The sequence below is a fragment of the Dermochelys coriacea genome, chromosome 22 (assembly GCF_009764565.3).
Source record: "Dermochelys coriacea isolate rDerCor1 chromosome 22, rDerCor1.pri.v4, whole genome shotgun sequence".
NCBI classification, from domain to species: Eukaryota; Metazoa; Chordata; order Testudines; family Dermochelyidae; genus Dermochelys; species Dermochelys coriacea.
In genome coordinates this window covers 5,474,223-5,492,957 of record NC_050089.1, presented here as the reverse complement: position 1 = coordinate 5,492,957, position 18,735 = coordinate 5,474,223, and the positions used below count along the sequence as shown (strand labels likewise).

The 18,735-nt window shown below is 40.1% G+C and overlaps 1 protein-coding gene across 1 annotated transcript in view; it reads left to right on the top strand.

The window, feature by feature from the left end:
- The window catches only part of ARHGAP32 (Rho GTPase activating protein 32), a 264,621-nt gene that overhangs the window by 160,973 nt on the left and 84,913 nt on the right, over positions 1-18,735 (top strand). Inside the window, 3 exon segments of the mRNA XM_043501046.1 lie at positions 4,552-4,633; positions 12,231-12,281; positions 14,847-14,921. Coding sequence (XP_043356981.1) covers positions 4,552-4,633; positions 12,231-12,281; positions 14,847-14,921 — 208 coding nt within the window.

The following is an 18,735-nucleotide window of genomic DNA, read 5'->3' as shown; positions in this document are numbered from 1 at the left end:
CCTTAGATTGGTTAGGATAGTGAAACAGACTATTAGTTGAGAGTGTTTTTCTTTGTGCATAATTTTGCAATGTAGAAGTTTTTAGAGTAAAATAAAATGTTCATATGCGAGAGCAAAGCACGTTTATGTGGACTTAGCACAGGTTTGCAAACTCAAGTCTTTAAAGAAAAAATTGAATTCTAGCTTCCGTTCGTTGTTCTGGGAACCCATTGCTGGAGGCAACCATCTGGCTGGAGAGAGATGTCACTCTTAAGACTGGCGTTGTGAAAGAGCCCACTGGATGCATCACCAGTGAATTTCTCAGCCAGCCGGCAACCTCCATCTGCAGGATCTGAGGTGCCAATTGCAATAACAGCTTAGACAAAATTGTATCTGAGTTTAGTCCTGGCAACAAAAAGTTTCCTACACTGTGAGAAGTTGTGCTGCTTTGCTGAGTGGAAGGGCTGCACTTTACCTGTAAGTATGTGACCAAAGTGTGTGTGTGTCTCTCTCTCTCTGTCTCTCTCTCTCTCTCTCTCTCCTTGGCCATTCCCTCACCTAGCCCTGCATTTTCTTGCAATGCTGTTGGCATTAGAGTCCCTCAATCCTCGCATACCAGTTGTACCAGGGCTAGGACTGTGCCTTGCCCTTCCGTCACTGGGGAGACTCTTTGTATCCTCTTTTTGCAGGCATGTAGGGCTGAGCACCATGTAGCACAAAGAAAACTCTAGAGGGGAAAAATCTGAGTCCTCATGCTGCTAACTCTGACTTGTGCCCACCGTCGGTTTACTATGCGGATCGATGTCTGTAATTCTGTTAGAAATTTGGTCCATATTGTATATCTCTTGTAGGTTGTGCCTGCCCTGTGGTGCCCCCTGCTGAATTAATGTGGTGCTGCATGTACTCCTTGCCTCAGTTTCCCTTCTCAAGAAGCTTGTAACTCTACTTCAGGCACTCTTGATGCTTGACTTAATATTCTCCTTGGGGCTTGTTTATTATGAAACCTCATACAAAAGATTCCATAACAAAAAGTCCCAAAGAAACAAAAGGTGCTTCTGGCTTTCTGGAGCCTGCCCTGTAACCTCTGTTCCCAATCATCTCAGAGTTATCTTCTCAGTCATTATGTCTGTCTTTATGGCAGGAGCCCAGCCCTCCTCTTGGAACTTGTGTAGTTCAAGCAGTTCTTGTCCCTCTCCTTTACCAGGAGTTCCCAGCTCTCCTCCTGGAGCTGGGTTGCAATTTACCTCTATTCCTGTGTCTTCTTACAGCAGCAGCTCCTGCCCACCTCCTGCAGCTAGGTAATTGAAACAGTTGGCCCCACTTAGTCCTCAGGCTGGTGACTCAGGACACCTGAGTTGGGGTTGGTCCTGCTTTGAGCAGGGGATTGGACTAGATGACCTCCTGAGGTCTCTTCCAACCCTAATCTATGATTCTGTGACCCTGCAGTAGCCTTCTCTCACTCCCTTCAGTGTCTGCAGGCATCTGCCTTGCGTGAAGGAAGAGGCAGCATTTACGCTTGTCCCCTTGTCCCAACTCATCCGTAGTTGAGAGAGAGGGGAGCCTTGCCCAGGCCTTTAAAGAAGCAATACCAGAGTTTCCTTCCAAACCCTGCTTGCTCCCAGGACTGTTTCTCTCTCTCCCAGTATCTACCAGGTCTTTGTATCTATAATCAGATCATACAACACTTAAAGAGTCAAACCATGAGGCAGGGTGGACTGACCTGCAGGCAGTACTTCCATTAAGGGGAAGATTATGGTCCAGACATGACACTGTGACAAGGTAAAGTAGGATGATTATATATTATAAAGCAACATTTCCAAAAGGCTGATTCGACTTGGGCATTGGTGGTGGTGGTGATGGTGGTAAATATTGTAGCCAAACTTTGAGTTCTTGTTGCTCACAATTTTTTTTTAATGGTTCATTTTTATAATAGCAGTAAGATGCATCCTGGCATTGTAATACTGCCCTATATCTATATAGTATAATGGTCTTATGTCTCCCAAAGTATCCTGTGATACAAGGAAATATGGCAACACCCTGGAATGTCTTAATAATAATTTCTTTACCCTTTTGTAGACTCTTTCACTGAATACTTTGCAAGCATTAATTAAACGTCAGACCTCGGCTGCAATGAAAGAATCATTACACCCATTTGAGGAAATTGCTTAGGCACATGCTTAACTACAAGCATGCACTTACATACCCGCCTTGATTTCCTGAATCAGGGTCTTCCAGAGGAGTAAACTGAGACTCCGAGAGGCAAGATAAGTGTATATTTTTTTCATATAGGTGTTGAAGTACAGCAAAACCTGCAGCAGGTCATTAGTACGAGGGCTTATCCCAGCATTGTTTTTTCAAGCAAATTTCATGTGTGGTGTGAAGGCCCCTCCTAAATTCAGCTTGCGTTATGGCCTTGAAATGTAGATAGAAAATAAAATTGAAGATTGCCTTTAAGCCATAGTAGGAATCTGTGCAATCGGTGGTGCTTCCCTGCACTCTGATGACGGGTCTACTGTTGTGATGTGGTGTTTGGCATATGCTAGTGGGGGAAGATGACTCTCTGCATTAGATAATGGGTGATGGTGCTTTTGATGCGAAGAGAAAATAGAGGGTGGGGTTTATTAGGTTGTCAGACTTGAAGTCCCTGTTTGACACTGTGCAAAGTATCACCATCCTCTTGAATTGTATTACCTAGAAAGGTGTTTTATATGGGTTTATCTGTGGCTTAAATAAACAATTTTTTAAAAAGTGCTGGAGACCCCAGAGAGGGGGAGAGAAGGAAATGTACACTCTTCTATATGCCAAAAAGAAAATGCAATACTAACTAGGGGTGGCAATGGGAACAGAGTAAGTAAATTAAATTCTTCCTGGACTTCCTGATGTTGTATTAGTGAGGGGCTTTTCTCTCCACTCCATCTCAATCACTAATGTAATTATCTGGCAATGACCATGTAATGAAACCAAAGACATTAACTTGTCAATAAGGCAGTAAATCATTATAATGAAACCCAAACTAGCAATGCTGTTTTAAAATTGCAGCTTGCTCGCTCATCATTGTGTAAATTTTAAAGGGACGTACATCCATTGGATGAGATTTAACCTATCCTTAGCCCATGAAAAAGAAAAGTTCTCATTTTGTTTGGTAGCGGCTATTAGAACAGTAATGCCTCCTGTTTGCTTAGATCCACTAAGATGTGAACAGTTTCCCCATAAAGATGCTTAAGAGCCTCATGTGTCTTCCCGTGTTGTCATCATGAGCTACCATGGGCCTGGCATAAAAACTAAGGCTGAAGTATAATTACAGTGATAATAGAAACATTATTTATGATTGTGTTACAATAACCCAACCTCTCCCCGCTTGATTTAAGATGTTCAGCAATCTTTACCTTTAGATGACCTTGCATTCATCTAAGTATATATCATCCCCGCTATTAATTTTAGTACATTGCCAAATCCTTTAATCCTGGATCATGCTCTAACAGTGCCCTGCTGCATCTGTTGAGATTAACTCTTGGACTGAATTCACTTCTAATACAAAATCATGAAAACTTTGTATGGAAGGCAAGGACACAGACTTAAAGTGGGTCAAACAAGGCATAAGGGGTTGGTTGTGACCCTGAAAGAATGATCTCTTGAGAAGCTGGGAAGAAAAGATGATTCTCTTTCAGGATATAAGTCTTTAGAACTGGTACCAGCAAAATGATTCAGGAACCTGTTGAGACAAGTACAACTAAAAATTTTCTCCTTTAAATGGCAATTAGTGACGTTTGTTGTTAACCTGGCAAGATGGAGATGTCCCGAGCATGTGCCGTATTTTCTTTGGAAAGAAACAGCTGTGTGGAGTGGGTTCGAAGATGTCTAGAAGCAACGATATAACTTTCTTAGTGTTTGCAGTAGAGACTCGGAAAGTGAACACTGCTGCATCATTCATTCCCTAATGTGCTCCCTGAGCTGGCAGCTGCATGTTTCTGTAGGCAGGGCATTTTGAAAGCAACTGCGAGAGAAAAATGCACAAATATATTAGTCTGCATTTAAATTAATTTTTAAAAAAGCAATAAACATAGAAGATATCTGTGAGTGTAATACATTGGCAGTGGAAAAGACATCATTACTGCTAACATTTTGAATTAGCTGAGTGATATATCAAGACCTGAAGAGTTTCCCCTTCCATAGTACACACGGTGTTTGAAATTAACCCTGATGTAGAGTAGAACAGGGCTTTGCACCCCTCAGATTTCACTTGAGCCTGCAGGCCATCTCATCTGTATGAACAAACGCAGTTTGTTGCAAGCTGAAATATTTATGTCCTTTGGAAAAAGCTTTCAGATTTATAACAAAGTTTAGTGTATTACACAATATAAAGTACTTGGCTCATTGACTTTCTGGTTACATCATTTTTGAAAAATCATAGTGATACTAATCCATGTGTATGTTTCATACAGTTGTGGAGTAGTATACAAACAGGCTTAAAAGAGAAAAGGTAACTAACATGGCTTCTCACACACAATAATTTGACTATACGATCTTTAATATTTTGCATTTATACCCATTTCTGTTTTTCTTGTCATACAGGTGGGATTCTTTCCGAGTGAGTGTGTTGAGCTAATTAACGACAAAGTTCCTCAATCTATGACCAACTCTGTGCCAAAACCAGGTAGGTGTGTGTGTGCAGTTATTCAAAACATTTTATGGAACTCCTCTTTTCCGTGCTCCACGTTTTATCACTTCTTTTACACTTCTCATGATCTGTTTTTCGCTGCATCACCCATATGTTACACTGTGTTGAGCGTCTTGCGTTCTCTTTGTTTTGTTAGCTAATATCAATGTTCGTTTCATATGTGTTTTGAAATATTTAGACTTCCAACGTTTTGGGATCCCTTCAGCAACTTCTGAGTATGCTTCCTTCACCAATCCTGCTTTTAATGCCTTTGTCAGAGTGTAGTACGTTTTTTTTTTTTCCGTATGGAATGTATGGATGATCCAAAAATGGTTATGTCAGCTTTGATACAATGGGGGAGATTCATACAGTGGGACCTGGGGGTGGAGTAAGGTCTTGTTTACACAGGAACACTCAGCGAAACTTAACTTTTAAAGTGGATTAGTTAAACCTCATTAAATCCATGTGTGGGCACTCTTATTTATTTAAAGGTCCCTTAATTTGGTTTAACTTAATTCACTTAAGTTCAGTTAAACAGAATTGAGGCCCTTTCACATTCTGAATAAAATCATGTACACAGGAATTTAATGCGGTTTAACTAATCTACTTTAAATTCACAGTGTTAGTTAATTTGGATTAATTTTCCTGGTATCTCCTATATAAACAAGCCCTTGGATACAATAGAACTCAGATCCTAATCACCCCTGATTCTGGATCTGCAAATCCAAAGCCCAAACCCACCTTTCTCACCCCACTTGTTTTCTGGATAGCGAGGTGTTGTATAAAGTGAAGGACCATTATTACGGGAATGAATTGATCAAGGAAAAATTAAATGGAGAAAAAGATGTTGGACCTAATTCTGCTCTCAGTTCCATTAGTCTAGTTCAGGGCTAACTCCACTGACTGGTGCACATGCATGCATGACCCCATGTATTTCTGCACATCCTAATGATACTGAGATTGTTCTTTGCTCTGTAGTTTTTTTTAAATTTATTATTATAAATCCTGCTTTAAAAGGTCACCCTAACTGCTGTCTCTGTGTCGAGGGAAACATCTTGAGATCACTGATCTGGCTGCGTTAAAATGATGCAGTTTAGCAGCAAGCAGTCCTTCTAGGATAATTGAGTGATAGGGGATGAAGGGTTTTCCCCTTTTCTGGGGAATGCCTGGGAGAACACTCACCTTAATGATGTGTTTTATCTGCCAAGAGTGCCAATCTGACACTTTTTTAAAAAACTGTCGTTCCAGGGATTGATTTTACTAAGTGAAATTCCTTTTGACAAATTCCATTTTAGTTCTCAGGGCTTGTGGCTCATCAGTAAAGAGTCATGAACACTAAGATATCTGTGCAGTGCATCAATCTGCATGCTTTGAATGGCTGAACATTCGGAAAGAATACTTTCCACTGTTGCCCCAGTCCCCCTGCCCTGCCTTCATTCTCTCCAGGAACATGGGAATGCACTTGTGTTAGCTTCTCTGTCGCACAGCTCATTAGCAAGTCAAGTCATTGCAGCAGGTGTGCGCTCAGTAAATCCAGTACGCATTTCTCAAAGCTTGAACTTGATCTGTAAGTACTGCAGTCATTCACTCCTCCAACCGTGTTTTTGTCAGTCCGAACATGTAGACAAAGGCAACTTTAGACCCTAATATAAGCTGGGCTGAGGAAGACAATCACAGTCACAAGTGTTTATCATTAAATATGGCTCAGGCAATTAAATTAAATGTCATTAATTGCTGGTGAGTAGTTTCTTAGTAAGCCTTAATGAGAGATAATGAAGCAGCATAGATTAATATATTCTGTTTGGCTTTAACTGGAGAGAGGTTTTTTTTTTCACAATCAAAGAAAACATTTGTTTTAGATTCAGTATAAAAAGTGCAAGCTCTATTGCAGTTAGTACATGAAAGGATTATTAGGTCTCAGTGTTAACCTTCCTTAATAGTTACCCCATAAATATGGTAGGCCCCAAGGATTCAGGATTTACTTAAGGCTACCAAGAAAAAAACAAAGCGATATCTTAAGCCTACAATCAATAGAACCTTCACATTAAAAATAGAATCTTGAATTGCCATCTGTCCCATTGTAAGTAACCTGGTTTGTGAATGGAGAGAGGTATTTACATTTATAGTAGGCAGCTCAGCAGCCTGCATATCTGAAGAATCAAAAAATACTTTTTAACAGTGGTCCGTTTTTTAGTCTCTTCTGAGAAATGACCTAATATAGAAGAGCTGCCTAGATAGGACAGGCCAAACTGGTGCCTATGGATAAAATTTTCAAAAGTGCCATTGACTTTCAGTGAGACGTAGGCCCCAATTTTTAAAGATATCGAGGCATTGCTGTATTCAGCATTGCGACATGTAACTGATTTAGGAGGCTAAGCGTCATTTTCAAAAGGCACCTAGGAGCCAAAATCCCATTGACAAACATTGGTATTTTGGCTCCTATGTGTCTAAGACCCTTTGAAAATGAGATTTAGGCTTCTAAACCAGTTAGGTATTGCAATACTGAGTGCAGCAACCCCTAAATGCCTTAAAAAATCTGGGCGATAGGCTCTGAAGTAGCCAACTCCCTTTTGAAGATTGGACTTAGGCTCCTGTATCACTTTAGTGCTTTTGAAAATTTACTCTATAGCCTTATATCCAGCATCACAAAGAAATGCATCAGAGGCCCAGTTCAATCAGGCACTTCTGCACATGCTTAACTGCCTTGTTGAAAAGGGATTGATTTAAGAATGTGCTTAAAGTTAAGAATGTGCGTAGGTGCTTTGCTAAAGTGGTCCCTAAATTAGCACCAGGTCAGCACCTTGCTGGCAATCTCAGCTGAAAAGACAAGGCATGGAGACTGAACTATACATTCAATTTTTAGAAGCATTCCATCCACGACATGGTTAAAGTTGTGTTGGTGGGACAGTATGGAGAAATCTATATTTCCCTTACCTGTATTGTGTGCGTTCTGTGAATATAATGCGTGACTCAGGTTTCCAGAGCAATTTCCAAACACGTTAAAGATATCTTTTTATATCTTTCAGATATCTTTTTAATTATCTATATTTTAGTGTTGCCATTAGCTTTTCCAGAGAACAGCGAGATGCTTTTCCAACAGGAATTGGTTGGGGTTATTGTCCTTACTTTACCTTAGCAGGGTATTCCAACCAGAATCAAGCTAAGATTTTAGATTTCGACTCAGTAAGGCATATTTAGCAAAATGTGACCTTTGTTTCCTTAATCAGAATTTTGTGTGTAAAGCATTCAGGATGTTTTGTATCTACAGCATTGAGTTGTTTGCCATGAAGGAATTTACAAACATAGAACTGATTGTGTTGTTTAATTGCTCATAGATTTTGCTGGATTAAGTAATCTAATGAAAAGCAGATGTAAAACAAAGAATTTCCTGCCCTGCTATTTATTATTATTCATAATGACTGAGATCTTGATTTGCAGAAGTGATGGGAGTAACACTTTAATAGACTCATAAAATACTAGGTTGGGCTTAAATGAAGTACAATTAATGAGTGAGATTCAAATGAAAATGAGATGTTGGAGGCTAAAGAGGAGAGTTGGGACTAGGTACAGGCTGCATTTAGGAATAATGTTTCTTTAATTATAGAGGTGTTTGCTAACACCAGAGATATGAGCTGAATAACTGTCTAAAGAATAACAAAAAGAAAAGGAGAACTTGTGGCACCTTAGAGACTAACAAATTTATTTGAGCATAAGTTTTCGTGAGCTACAGCTCACTTCATCGGATGCGTTTGGTGGAAAACAGGAAATAACAGGAAAATAAGAATAACAGGAAACCTGGATTTAAGTGAAAATTTTATCCATTTTGTCCAGTTATTCTGACATTCAAAGGACTAAGAAAAGAAAAAATGCTTCTAGCCATGAGTTTGCTTTAAGATATATTTGACAATAAAGCTTGTAATTAAAACTAGCATTTCTGAATGTATTGATGGTATCATTTGTGAAATGAAAGCCCAGTGTAACACTTTAAATCAGTTTCAATTCTGCTTTAATACAGAATTTGTAGTTGTGTGTAGATATATATGTAGACCTATATTTTATTAATTCAAAATAAACAACCCAATTTATGATAGCTAAAGTGGGTTCCTATATTTCTTGGAATGAATTGTCTTTTTATAACCATGATCTCTGTCACCAACATCGGGTTTATAAATACCAAGCTTTAATTTCAAGTGTATTTCAGTATTTATTCTGCAAACATAGCATCTCAAGTCATGATCCAGTGAGACCTCACAAGCTTAGCTGGAGAAGACTCAATGAGTACCTCCATGGGGCAGTACATAGAAAAGCTAGGTGCTTCAGGAATCAGTGAGAGTTATTCTTTGAGTAGCATTTTCCCTTTTGAATTTGCATTGACCAGTCCCCCAGATTATTTCTAGTGAGCCCAATACCACAGAAGTAGAGCTGGGCAAATAATGGATTTTTTGGTTCACTGGCAATTCTGAAAAATCAAAAACATTCATTTGGGGGCAAACTAATAATGGAATTTTTTGAAAATTTTGGCTATCCAAAAGTTGGAAAATATTTCAAGTGGGATTGAACTCTACCCAAATTCGTGAATAATTTTGGGTTGACTGAAACTTCATTTTTCAGCGAATAAACTATTTGCTAAAATATTTTGCCGAGCTCCGAGCAAGGCACCCTCCTCTTTCAGTTGAGACCCGCAACCAATGACGTGTCTCTGTTTATTAAAAACTCCATAGTACAGAGCAAGAGTATGCTGGCCAAATTCCCATTTGTTTGAGTAACTGTAATCTACCTTCTTCAATTCCATTTCGTTTGGCAATGGAATTCTAATCTTCACTTCCTGTCCCAAATTATTATGTAGTGTTGCTATACATTGTTTGACAATTAGTAATTCCCACCCCAGAGGTGACTAAACTTGAGTGGTACCGTAGACGGAAGTAATGCCCGGCTGTATGGTTTTTAAAGAGTTTTGGGACACTTGGAGATGACAGATGACACACACATTCCAGATACTATTATTCTTCCTAGTGAGACGTGAGCCTTTTGAACTTTCAGCCTGCTGCTTAGCTGAGGGAAAACCATCAGTGTTTTTCCTCTAAGTGGAATGTTTGGAAGTGCCTTTCAAGTGTTATTTACTCCTCTCATCCAGTATTGTTCATCTCTGGTAAGTGTTGTCTGGGAACAGGATGTGCATTTGTTCATATCATCTCAGTTTATCAGTTTTTCATTATAATGATTTTAGGCATCATCTCTTTTATGTGTCATCTTTGGTCACTAATCTTTGGATATCCGCTATGGTAGTTGAATGTCATTTAAAAAAGGGTATCATGCTTATCCTCATGCATGAACTCGTTGTATGTCTTGCATGTTAACATGTAACTTGTTATCGTGTGTCTTATCCTGCATAAAGCATTGCTTACCAAATTTTGTCTCAGAAATACTTTGGCTTGATAGTTTGTTGGAAGGTGTTTGAACATTGTCACCTCTTAAATTGGGAGAGATTAGTGCCAATATGAAAACAAAGCATAAACATAAGCAGTTGACGGCATGAAGTTCTGAGCGTAGTGGAGAAGGGGTGGGTTGATGCGGGACATCTCTCTCTCACTCATTACTCTTTCAAAGCTCCAAGCTCTTTAAAACTCCAGTGCGGCTGTGCCACCACTAACCCGAATAGCACCCTTGTTTATGACCAAGGAGTTCGTTTTGTTTAGATTTAACAAGTACATTTACTTATCTACTATCTGTATGCACATATATACTAGCAAATCCTCATTAAAGCTTAACACCATATATATAATGTGTATTATACTTATATGTATGGTGTTAAGCCTTAATGAGGATTAGCTAATATTTTAATACATGTGTTGCAAGTGGTTAACCACAAATAAATATTTTTAACATAATAATGAAGATGAATCAAAACTCCAGATTCAAATAACCCACTGAACTTCAGAGGTGTTTAAAATGCAGGTCTGTGGTATGAACTGAGTATTGAAAATGAATCCATCATTTTAAATGCAAAGATGTAAAACTGAGTTGCACCAATTGTTTAAGAGATGGTTGCTAACAAAACAAACGCTGAAGAAGTTGAACCTGCATTAAAATAAGCTAGTTGTAAACTCTGGAGACAAGGACAAAGTGTTTTGTTTAAGATGTACTGGAATATGCAGATGAAGGGAGAAAACAACATAGATTCAGTAATGCAGATCCTGTATTTTAGCAGATCAGTTAACACTGGTTAATGCCCATTGGAAATAGATTCTAGCTGGCAGTTACTCTAGACAAAATACAAATTGATTGTTAAAACGTGTAATTAAATGTAGTACCATTTTTGTTAACCCTCAGCCATGATTTAAAAATAATTAATTTATTGAGTTTTTAATGTATAACTTCCCTGTTAAATCTAAATTGAATTGGAATTTTAGTGAGCCAGCTTGAGGCTACACTTTCAGTGTGCTGCTGGAAAGGAGCGAAATGCAGCAATGTGCCTGGGGCTGATACATGTAGTTCTCTGTGTAGTAGCCTGAAAATGTTCTTGTAATATTGACAAACTTAGACACCAGTTCTACGAGATGTTATGTAATCTCAGCTCCCCTTGAATTTAATAGGTGCTGCAGGTGGTCAACACCTTGCAGGACTGGGGGACTCTCTTCTCCACATGCATCTTGTTGTTAAATAATTTTTTGCAAAGCATCTTCCATGTCCATGTCTCAGGTGTTATGGGCACCGCCTGTCAGTCAGCCCATCAGGTTGAGTGCTCATAATACATGTTAACATGACTTTAACAGGACAAAGTCAACTTGTTTAGGACTCAGATTTAAAGTGTTCTAATCTGGTGCAAAATTACTTCTGGATTCTTATTGGCATTTGATTTTTAAAATTAATTATAAAAGCAAACCAGCCCTTCAGGCTGACACATCAAATACGCTCCCCTTGCTATTCTGCAGTGAGTTATAGAGTAACCCTGTTGTCAAAGCCCTGCATTTTCCTTCACATCTTCGTGGGCCATCATGCACAGACTGAGAAGTAAGTTAAAGCAGATTTTGCTTGAGCGCCATTAGAAATTAAGCAAAATAAAATGTAAAAGGGGACCCAGTCAGGTAGAGAAGTATATTATTTTTGTAAATGTAATGTTGCAAACTCCGGAGATGATTTCTTTCCTGGTTGGAATTGTCCATCTTTATAGAGATGATACAGCTCCCATACTTGGCTCTGATTCAACAAAGCACATGCGTGACCTTAAACACATGCTTACATCTCATTCAGATAATGGGACTAAATCATGTTCAAGTGTGTTGCTCAGCAGAGATAGGATAAAGGTTAAAACATACGCTCAAGTGCTTTTCTGAATCAGGCCCTTTGTTAGGTGCTGAGTCCCTTGAACTCTTGGTTGATTTTAGTGGGGTTTAGGGCACTCCGCACCTCTCAGAAGATTTCCAGCACCTTGCAGGATTGATAGTTCCATATTAATGTACATCCATATGTGGGTTTGCAAGGAAATGACACCGCTTGCAGTCTAGTCACGCTTGAATTGAAATTGACCCATTTTGAATGGGTGCATGTTTTAACCATTTCTTTCTTTCTTTTTTTTTTAATTGTACCTTCCCAGTATCCCCTGCCCACGGAGCCCGTCCAGCGTCTTGGAGCTACTTCCCCCCTTGTACGTTTTCATTTATTCCTTTTTTCTCTTTCTTTTTTGCATACATGCCAGTCAGTAGCTGCAATGCTTTAAGGGATGTTCAAGGAAGCCAAAGCCAGACTGTATTGCAATGTGTGCCTTTAAGATCTTTAAACATAAAACAAATGCAACTGGGAAACAAAGACAATGATAATTCTAACCCTCTTCTGCCAAATATGCTAGGGTCATATATGGCATTAAAACCATGATTAAAGATGAAAAAAACACCTTCATAACTCCCATGCAAACAAAATGAGGGTGTCAGCTGGAAGAAAGAAAGGCTAAAGAGTTGGGAGATGGAAGAGAACTAAATATAGCGCGGACAGCGCATTATATATTTTAAAACAATCTTCAGGAGAAAAATCATTAAGCTGATTTTCTTAAAAGTGGGTAGATAATTTTATTAGTACCAGGCACTTCCCAGCCCCAGAATGATTCTGTGAGGTGACCTGGGAGCAGTATTCTTTTGGTGCCCAGTACAGCGGGGCCCTGATTTTGGTTGGGGCCTCTAGACACTGATGCAACACAAATAATAATCAGTCCAGTGATAGTAAAATTATATCCCCCTGTCAGAAATTTAAGATCTTAAAGGTGGAAACCTGATACATGTTGAGCCTCCCTTGTACATCCCCCACTGTAAGATGCTTTTTTATTCTTGGGTTTCCATAATTCAAAGAATAAACTTTTAAACAAATTGATTATTTAAAAAGTTCCCATCTCCCTGCCCCACCCTTCCCAGCAAATTGGTCTAAAGATGGTGCTTTGCACTGCATGATGGGGAATGGGAATGTGGTTCCTATTCCCAATATCTTTCTATGTGGATCAGCCGGGATTTGGGGACCATTGCAGAGACATCTCTGGGTGTCATTTGACAGCACTCCTGTCTGTTATGAGGAGCTTCTTTGATGAATGCCCCCAGTGAGGCAGTGGGCTTACAGATTTGGGAGAAGGATATGGCCACCCATGAGGCCATGAAAGAGAGAAACAGAGCAGTGCCTGCTTGTGTCTCCGATAGGGTCATGCAATAGGGGAAGGCTTTCCTTCTTTAAATATTGCCAGCAGTGTCCATAATCATAAAGGAGCTGTTTTCTTTGTCATCCCAACTTTCAGTGACACAGCAAAGAGCCTGAGGGTATTGATATTGGGGCAGAAACTCTGTGAAAGAGGGTAAAGTCGATTGACACAAGAGGCCATATTATTGACATTATAATGTAAACAAATTTTGCAGTGAGGATAATGAGTACTAGTGAGAGCCAAGAGGGGTTTTGGTTTTGAGTTTTTTTGGATGTGTGGAAAAAACGGAGAGAGGAGAATCTTCTTCGTTTCTTCTTGTACAGAGAAACTTTGTGGAAAGAAGTAAACCTTGATTCCTCCAGAAATGCCATTCTTTCTAGGGTTCAGCAGCAGTTAACCACAGATGACATGTTTTTTTTTCCTTTCCTAACATGAAAAAAAGAGTGGCTATCTCTCTGGTTACTTAATGCAACCCGAAAGGTCAACTCTCAGACTTATTCTGCTTTAAAACCATTTCGTTAGAGGGAAGAGTTCAAACACTCAATCAAGTATTGTATTTCTGCTCAAAGGTATAAAGCTTATTAGTGGTTTTGCTTGTTTTTTATGTGAAATTAATTTCTTTTGGCAGCCATACCCCTTTCTGAGTAATACATTTGAAGCAAATAGATTAGAAATTTGGCTGCACAGTACACGAAACGCCAGTAAATACCATGTGAGACTTCATTGACATGCTTAAGTATTCATCTTCTGCTCTACACCGGTGGTTCTTGTTTGTAATATTTCCCTATATCAAAGGGTCCCAGTGAAACATCTCCTGTTCCTAGTAATTTAGGAAGACTGTGTGTTTTATTTTTTAATAGAAGTTTCCCTCCTCCCCCCAGACTTTGCCAGTGTTAGGGGGTGGGTATCTCCTTCTTCGTTTTTCTGCTCATGTAGCTTTCTTTAGAGTTAGAAGGAGATGCATGTTCATCTAGGAGGAAAGGTTTATAGAGCATGAGCCTAATTTAAAGATTTGCTGAGCATCCATAACTCCCGTTGACTTCAGCGGGAACTGAGCACCTCTGAAAATGTGGCCCTATATCTTTCGGGCCTTACTACACCTGACACCGGGACTGTGCAAGCTACAGCCACGTTTAAACACCACCGGTACTAGCAAGGTTCTAGCACTACCATTAGCGAAATCCTTATACACCAGTGCTAGGAACCTGCTGACAGCAATCATATTTACATGTGGTTGCAGATAACCCAGGTCTTTTCAAAGGATAGACTTGTGGGTAGGCTGCCTACATCTAGTTTCACCCTCATAAATGTGTAGAATGTGTGGTGTGTCCTACAGAATCTGTGCCTCAGAGCACATCAGATCAGAACCCAGACTTTTGACGTGTTCATTCTGTTAATACTCTCTCTGCAAATGAAATAGTTAGTCTCCTAGAGTTTGTTCCATTAGCTTTTTTTTTAAATTAACCATGTTTGTCCTTTCTCTTGCCTTGTCCCTCTCTGCACCCCCTCCCCCCCACCCCCAATTGCATGCAGATTTGGAGATGGCTAGTGTAAAGCCAGGTTCTGCATGTGTTACAGAGACTCTGAACCAGTCCCAGCTGAGCTCAGGTAGAGCCATTATGGACAATTAGCTTCTCAGTGTCCTAACCCAAAGTCTAACACTGTACGTGATAGTAGTAGCTATGTACTAACACCTTAGGTTTGGTTACAGACACTAGATATAGACTATGTTGATTTTTATTTCTTTCTGAAGTCTGAAAAAGCAAAAGCCTGATCCTGAAAATCCTTCTTCATGCAAGCAGTTTTTCCATGAGTAATCCCATTGAAGTCAGTGGAACAGTATTCTAGAATAAGATTAGCAGGATAGGCTTATTTTATCATGGCAGTACTGACCATTTGCATCATGGGTTAACTCAGAAATCTCCTCACCTGCATAAGGTCTGAATCTAAAACACGATTCCTTTTATGGTGCTTATAAAAATACATGGTACCAAAACTGTCTTGTTCGTTCATCACAGAGGAGAGCTTGCTCAGAGAGGAAAGAGAAGAAATTTGGTTTAAATGCTGCAGTTTAGCAGCATCTTAAATGGCCATGATGTGTGCACTGTTACAGTGATAGCTAAGAACCGCTGTGTTATCGTTGTCATGACTCCCTAGCAACAGCCTCTCAGGAGAAACAGGAGGTAAAATAAAAGCACTGTACAGGAGCTGAGGGACTGTAGTGTGCCACGGATAGATCCATCTATCCATTTGGCAGTTATTGCGAATGACTCACTAACGTACATTTTAATGTCTTGTTTTTATGAATGAATATCTGGAGTTGTCTTTGACATAATTTTATACAAAACTACAGCCTAAGGGAGGTGAGTGGTAATGGGGTATGTTGCCTTTGCGGGCGTTCTCAGCAGAGAGAGGTCGAGGATGGAATGCGTGCACAAAGCAACCATCAGGGCAGCAGAAGTTGTTTTTCCGAGGGAGGGCTGAGACATGCTGGCAAGGGTCAGTGTGGGGGGAAGCTTGCACTTCTGTGCCCATTCTGCTGGTGAACAGAGGATTTCATTCTTCAGAGCTGTCAGCACAACATCTTTCCACCAGCACTAAATTCACCTAAAATAGTTTAAAAAAAAAAAAAAGAGAGGGGCCGGGGAGATATTACAAGTGGGATTTTCCCAAAGTGCCTTCAGGACTTAGGAACATGGGTGTTCCATTGAAAATAGTGGGATTTTGTGCTCCTGAATTCCTTGGGTGCACTTTAAAAAAATAAAATAAAATCTTTGTAAGCTGAACTTAATAAAGTGACCAAGAGCCATAAAGTACAGTTATTGGCGTTCTGGATCGATGTTGTGCAGTAAAAATTTAATATCTTGTGCAATGAGTCATGATCCCACAGAACTCAGGGCTGTGGATCACATGCTGTCACCATATATGTCTTTGAAGCACTTTACTCTACCCCCTTGAATTGGAACTGAAGTGTACTCATGTCCCTGCTATACATTATTCACACACTCCCTGTTTAGTAAGCTGATTGTGTTTCCATGGGTGTCATTAATGTTAATGAATGTTGCCATTGGTGTTTCTCTAATAAGTGAGTCACCAACACTTACAAGTACCTGTCAGATCTTCCTTTTGCCTGCACTGTCCACAATATTATCATCATGGTTCTTTCTTTCCCGCATATGAGGGCCAATTAATGAGCTTAAAGTTTGTACAGTGCTTTGATGGAAAGTGCTTCAGAAGGGCCAAGTATTATTTTCACTGTCTCTCATAATTGCATATCTCCCTATTGCCACCTTTTCAGTATTGCCCGTGTTTACCACTGCCTCGACTCTACCTACCTCAGCTGAAATCCTCCTGGATACTTTTATCTTCTCACTATAAAGGTCAGCAGCAAAGAAATTTTTTTTATTGGGCTTTTGCCCTCTTTTGCTTCTTTATAAGGGATAAAGAAGGGCTGGACATTTCCACCCGCCACTCCCTCCAGTTCTTTCTCAGTATTATTTTGCTGCTATTTTGTACTTGAGAAATATCAGCAGAACCAAGGCAAGTCTTCCTTAGTTTTACTGTTTGGGAAGTTTCAGGATGTTTATTTTGAACTCCAGGCATAATGCTTACCACGAGTAACTCCAGTGACTTCCTATCATTAGAAGATTGGATTTCTTGGGGGACAGTCATAGTGTCTTTAAGTGACTGCCCAGGACCATAACAGAGGTGTGGGATATGGTATCTCATTGGAAACACTGACTGCCTTTTTTGCTCTTTAAATTCATGTGCAGGGTTACAAAAATAGCAGTAACATTTTCCTCTGATATCATTTAACAGCACCCATGTTTCTCTTTCACTCTGCCTCTTGTCCTGTACCATTTTCCCCTTTCTCGCTGCAGTAAATAAATACATAAAAAAGTGGGAGACCAGAGGAGAGTGCTGACATAATGGGGTGCTGCTATATGCAAGATTCACCTGCTCTACATTGAATTCTAAACCCTAAAACCTGTAGCAGACAGTGTGAACTTGGAAGAACTTCAATTTTTAATATTCTAGGAATGAGTATTAATAAACTGTGGACATTAGATGCTCTCATAAATGTTTATTGTAGAAGATCTGAAGTATCCTCTGCAAACTAGTCTGTGTGCTGTAACAATGTATAAAAGGCCTAATAAATTGAGTGTGGGAAACATCCAGCGTCTGTTCCTTGAAAACACTATCAAAAGGACATCTTCGCACCGCTCCCCACAAATCTCTAGAAACTGCCTGCCATTAAATTACTCACTGTGCTTTATATGCAATTCAAAGAGCTTCCCAGAGGATTTACAGGAGTGATAAATCCCCTAAGTGCATGTCCTCCATCTATATATCAGCCACAGTCTAGATGGAAATCTCAAGCTCTTTGCAGAAATGGAGACAGTGAAAAGTGCTGTTTTAAAGGACAAGTGTCTCACAGTTTGAGGTGACCTGGTAGGACATTTAATGTAACAAATGAAGGAAAAGCTGTCCTTGAAATAGGCTGAAGGTGGAATATCTCCCTCTTTGGTCTGTGTCGGCAGGAAGCTGGGATCCAAGATGATCTGTCATAGTATGGCTATAGCTGCCGTTAATAACCTACTCTCCACCCCAGCCACCCAAATCAGCTTCAGAACATAGGAAGTCAAGCAATGTATGCAACCAAAAGGCCATACATCCTCATCCTCCTGTGGGATTTTCCACTGGAAGGGGTGCATCAATGCCAGGAACAGACATCACCATCTCTTCATGGTGTTATGTCCAGTTAGTTCCATCAGGCGCTGTGGGATTTGCCGCTCACCCTCATGGAACGAGCAGGATTGGGGGTCGGTGAGGAAAAGACAGTTCTGTTCCCAGAAAACACACATCCCAAGGTTGAGAGTGACAGGTTATCAGCTGGGCCGGGAAGAGCATTCTGCATAGAGACCCCCTATGCACCCATCCCTCTGGCTTCTGGCCTCCCTCTGGGTTCCTGGTGGCACAGTTCTGTTGAAACCCAGAAGGGGGAAATCCTAGCACAGAGGTTGACTCATTTTCTGCAGGCTTTGTGGGAGAGATATTTAGCCTCCCTTTAGCCAAAGCCTGCCTGCTCTCCACCTACAGAGAAACAGTGCCACATGAATGCCTCAGCCCCACCCAAAAAGGGCAGAAGTCTCTGCGCGCAGTTTCCAGGCAGATGATCTGGCCCAAATTCTTAATTTGAGTAAAAGTCTTGAACACGAACACACACACACCATTAAGATTCTCCCCCCCTTTTTTTATATTATGATATAGTCTTTAATGACATGGTCACATGCTGTTTTTTCCACATGACCTCTGCCTCATTCAGTGCACAGAATGGATGGTGCTCACTTAATGGGCAGTTATTCCATATATTTTTTTCCTTCTGCTTGTTCAGTGTGTTGCCCCGGGCCTTATTTAGTGC